Below are 3,505 nucleotides of genomic sequence, written 5' to 3' on the forward strand. Positions count from 1 at the left end.
TATTTAATCCTTACCCATTCCCCGGGTATCTTCATCTCCCATAACTATTGAATGTCACAATTTTTCTAAGGGTCACATGTCCTTACTTCAAATGTCCTTACCTAGTGTGTCAGACACCCTGTCCTTATTGCTTGTTCGGAAAGATAACTTGTCATCAGTTGCAGGGATACTTCTCAACCCTCTCCTAATATCCCACGTTCATCTAAGCCTATAGTCTCATCCCCATGTCCTGATACAACTCGAAATTCTTCTCATGATAATCGTTTTAAGGTTCCTGCACCTTACATAGTTGAAAATCCTTCTTTAGAGTCAGTCTCACCTCTAACTCAACACTCCACGACTCTCTCAATTCAATAATTCAATGCTCATCCCATGCTTATTAGAGCTAAGAGTGGCCACTTTAAACCAAAAATGTTTCTATCTCATGTTTAACCTACCTTTGTGAAGCAAACTCTGGCACATTCGGACTGGTTTCAAGCTACGCGACTTGAATGAAATGCACTTATGGCTAATCAAACTTGGACATTAACTTCATTACCTCCTTATAGAAAGCCCATGGGCTGCATGTGGGTGTTTAAAGTGAAGGAAAACCCTAATGTTACCATCAATAAGTACAAATCCCGATTGGTTGCAAAAAGTTACTATCATTAATATGACTTTGATTTCAATATAACATTTTCTCCTTTGGTAAAACCTAAATAATTCGAGTAGTGCTCACTTTATCCTTGTATAATAATTGGGTTTTGAATCATATAGACATCAACAATTACTTTTTGAATGGCCCAGTACAAGAGGAAGTTTACATAATCAACCTCTAGGCTTTGAGCAGCAAGGGTATGATCTTGTGTGCAAGCTAAACAAAACTCTATATGGCCTCAAACAGGCCTCTAGGGCATGGTATGATAAACTTATAAGCTATTGTCCACTCTGGCTTTGTTCCGAACAAATGTGATCACTCATTGTTTATCTTTTCACACAATGGAGTCACTATGTATGCATTATAGTATGTTGATGTTATGATCATCACTGGATCATCTTCTTCACTTGTTCATAAGTTGATTGATTATTTTCACTCCACCTTTACTCTTAAAAAGTTGGGTTCCCCTGAGTACTTTCTTTCCACCGAGTTCAAACGAGTAGCTACTGGTGAATTATTTCTTACTCAAACAAAATACATTTGTGATCTTCTATCTCTCAAGCAAAAATGTGGAATGCGAATGATACTCCCAGTCCTATGATTACCAATTGCAAACTCAGCAAAAATGGTAATATTCACTTATTAGACCCCCTCCTGTATCGATCTATTGTTAGTGCCTTGCAATATGTATCTCTTACTCGACCTGATATTGCTTTTAGTGTGAACAAAGTATGTCAATTCATGGTATCACCCTAGATTCTCACTGGTCAGCTGTGAAACACATTCTTTGATATCCAAGTGACATAATTAGTCATGGAATCCTTCTATCTCCTTCTCATATGGCCCAGAAGTTATCACTACACGTGTATAGTGAATTTGATTGGGATAGTGACTCCGACGACCGTCGCTCCACTTATGGCTCTTGCATTTTCTTTGGTCCAAACCTTGTCTCATGGAGCTCGAAGAAGCTTCCACCCGTGGCTCAGTCTAGCACTGAAGTTGAGTATAATGCACTTGCTTACACGACCTTGAAGCTTATTTCGTTGGAATCCTTACTCAATGAGTTATAAATTTTGTTCCATCCTCCCACTACTTTATGTGATAACTTGAGTGCAGTGCTTCTGTCACACAATCCTATTCTCCATGTCCACACCAAGCACATCGAGCTAGATATTCATTTTGTTCATGAGCGTATTATTTCCAAAACAATGAAGATTTAACATCTTCCAAGCTCTTTGCAACTAGCTGATACATTCACAAAGCCTTTTGGGACTGCTTCCTTTGGTGATCTTCGGACCAACACTACTATAAGAAGTACCTTTCGTAACGCCACCAAATTTTATTTCACCAGGGCCAAAGGATCCACCGTGGTAGAATATATTCAATTAGGCTCTTTTCTTTTATTTTCATTTTCAAGCCCACTTTTCACCGTGGTTGGAACTTCCAACTGTGGTGAAAAGTGGCGTCTGGTCATGAGTTTGAAACTTGTTGTTGTTGTTGTTGTCGTCCTACTTCTGTATTTTTTATATTTTATCAAAAGACATACAACAACGGTTGTTTAATACAATCGTTGTTGTATGGAGCGCATTGTTATGAGTTTGAATCTTACTATTATTTTTGTTGTTGTTCTACTGCTGGATTTTTTATATTTTATTAAAAGACATACAACAACAATCATTTAATACAACTGTTGTTGTATGTAGCACACTTATTGAGTTTCTTCATTGTCCTTAAACAAATATTGACTGTCCATTTAGCGATTATCAATACTCAAGACATTATTATTAGTAATCCGCGTGAAACTTAAAACTTAGACGAACTTCATTTTCTACCTCTAAAAGTCATCTTTCATTAATGACACTCTAGTTCTACAATAAACCAAACTAAAAAATATCCTTTCTTTTATAAAGAAAACTTAAAAACAATTTCTTTCATGAAGATGCAAATCATAATGTAACTCATGTATAATATAGCTAAGCCATGCACTACTATATATACTCATCTCACTATCTTGTAACAACTAACTCAATTACACTTAGTGTAAAATGAGATTCTCAATGAAATCATAACATATTATATTTTTATTTGCCATAAACTATATTAAAAGTTATCCAAAATAAATTCAACGATAAAGTTGGCTTATCAAGTATTAACAATTTTTTATAGAAAAACTTAAATATATAATGTAATAAAAAAGCTCATTTGATTGTCTCATTAAACTAGTTTAATTAATACGTAGTTATGTAGAAATTTGAATTGTCAAATGGACTTATCCGCTTCAACTTGCTTCGGTGTGCTGGGCCAACACATATGAATGAGTTAGAGTGATCGACCAAATTATTTTATTGGTGGTAAAATTTGAGCTCGACCTAAATCCTAATAGGCCATGTGATCTGATGGGCCAGATCGACCTGTATTTCAATATTATGGTTTTAAATTTATAAAATGGATGTAATGGAAAAGCTACATTACGGAAATAGTAACAAAATATCATTTCTAATATTTATTAAGCTTTTTTTAATTTTTTATTTTACAATCATATCTTTGATCACATCATCTTAAAAACATATTTTCATTCTCTTTATCTTTTTTTTTTTTTTACTTAAAAACACAATTAAACAATCATATTTTATCTCAATCTTTTTTCCATAAATTTAATTAAAATTACTTTATAAATTTATTATTTATGCGCAAACTTGAAGCTCATTTGACTAGCACATCCTTACCCATAAAAAACATAGAACTAATAAACTAAACAAAAAAAAAAATTAAATTTTTAAGTTTTTTTCAGCCAGATTCACGCAAAAATATAGAATTAACAACTCTAGTAGAAACACCTTGGTACAAGAGTGTGAATCCATAACATTC

General features: G+C 34.0%; 1 protein-coding gene across 1 annotated transcript; it reads left to right on the forward strand.

Moving 5' to 3' along the window:
- The first annotated feature begins 1,204 nt into the window (after positions 1–1,204).
- LOC131631697 (uncharacterized mitochondrial protein AtMg00810-like) lies at positions 1,205–1,707 on the forward strand. The gene is made up of 2 exons (XM_058902463.1): positions 1,205–1,366; positions 1,486–1,707. Exons 1-2 carry the CDS (start codon positions 1,205–1,207, stop codon positions 1,705–1,707), a joined length of 384 nt encoding a protein of 127 aa, XP_058758446.1.
- Positions 1,708–3,505: the final 1,798 nt, after the last annotated feature.

Source organism: Vicia villosa, unplaced genomic scaffold, assembly GCF_029867415.1.
Source record: "Vicia villosa cultivar HV-30 ecotype Madison, WI unplaced genomic scaffold, Vvil1.0 ctg.000857F_1_1, whole genome shotgun sequence".
Lineage (NCBI taxonomy): Eukaryota > Viridiplantae > Streptophyta > Magnoliopsida > Fabales > Fabaceae > Vicia > Vicia villosa.

Excerpts from the sequence above, each read along its gene's own strand:
- LOC131631697 (XM_058902463.1), top strand. The coding sequence starts at position 1,205 with ATGTGGAATGCGAATGATACTCCCAGTCCTATGATTACCAATTGCAAA. Across the intron at positions 1,367-1,485 it reads TTGCTTTTAGTGTGAACAAA|AAGTTATCACTACACGTGTA; the intron begins GTATGTCAATTC and ends CATATGGCCCAG.